This window comes from Sinocyclocheilus rhinocerous, unplaced genomic scaffold (genome assembly GCF_001515625.1).
Source record: "Sinocyclocheilus rhinocerous isolate Xijiao unplaced genomic scaffold, SAMN03320098_v1.1 scaffold2398, whole genome shotgun sequence".
Classification (NCBI taxonomy): Eukaryota; Metazoa; Chordata; class Actinopteri; order Cypriniformes; family Cyprinidae; genus Sinocyclocheilus; species Sinocyclocheilus rhinocerous.
This window is the reverse complement of record NW_015644003.1, coordinates 256,790-257,688: the sequence shown is the minus strand read 5'-3', so window position 1 is coordinate 257,688 and position 899 is coordinate 256,790. Positions and strand designations below refer to the sequence as shown.

Below are 899 nucleotides of genomic sequence, written 5' to 3'. Positions count from 1 at the left end.
AATGACAAGGGATCAACTTATAATCATGTTTATATGAATTATCCTGTGAACTTATTCTCTCAAATGGCCTGGGTATGCGGAGCATTCGCAGCTTATATGGACGGAACGCCACTGGTGTGTATATAAATGGGTGCCGTCCGACTCTGATCGCACTGGTGGGCCGTCAGTTTCTGTTCAAGCTGCTGTGATGATGATGAGCGCTAGATGGCAGCACGCTCCTCCCGCGGCCTCAGCTCCGCACGAGAGAGAGAGAGAGAGACAGCGCCACCGTCCCATGATGCACTGCGGCGCCTGAGAATCGCCAGTCATCTTCAGCGTTAGTTTCTAGCGGCGTGAATCCGAGCGCTCCAACAACGTCTTATTTACATGCGTGATTTTCGCGGTACGACATCGAGCTCCAGCATGAAAGAAGTGACGGCAAAGAGACGCGAGAAAGCCCGCGCGGAGAAAGAGAAGAGCGGCGCGGAGCCGCAGGACGGAGAGCAGGACCAGCTGACGCTCGACGGTCAGAACTTCACCTCACTCTCAGCAAACATATCACACACACACACACACTCTCAGCAAACATATCACTCACACACACACACACACACACACACACACTCTCAGCAAACATATCACACACACACACACACACACACACACACTCTCAGCAAACATATCACACACACACACACACACACACACACACTCTCAGCAAACATATCACACACACACACACACACACTCTCAGCAAACATATCACACACACACACACACACACTCTCAGCAAACATATCACACACACACACACACACACTCTCAGCAAACATATCACACACACACACACACACACTCTCAGCAAACATATCACACACACACACACACACTCTCTCTCACACACACACTCTCTCTCTCTC

The 899-nt window shown here is 50.5% G+C and overlaps 1 protein-coding gene across 1 annotated transcript in view; it reads left to right on the top strand.

Annotated features, from left to right (window-relative positions):
- The first annotated feature begins 243 nt into the window (after positions 1-243).
- Positions 244-899, top strand: part of psmd3 (proteasome 26S subunit, non-ATPase 3) — a 16,523-nt gene continuing 15,867 nt past the window's right edge. The window contains exon 1 of the mRNA XM_016575302.1: positions 244-505. Within this exon, the coding sequence (XP_016430788.1) occupies positions 367-505 (139 nt within the window). The 5' untranslated portion in view covers positions 244-366. The remainder of the gene's footprint in view (positions 506-899) is intronic.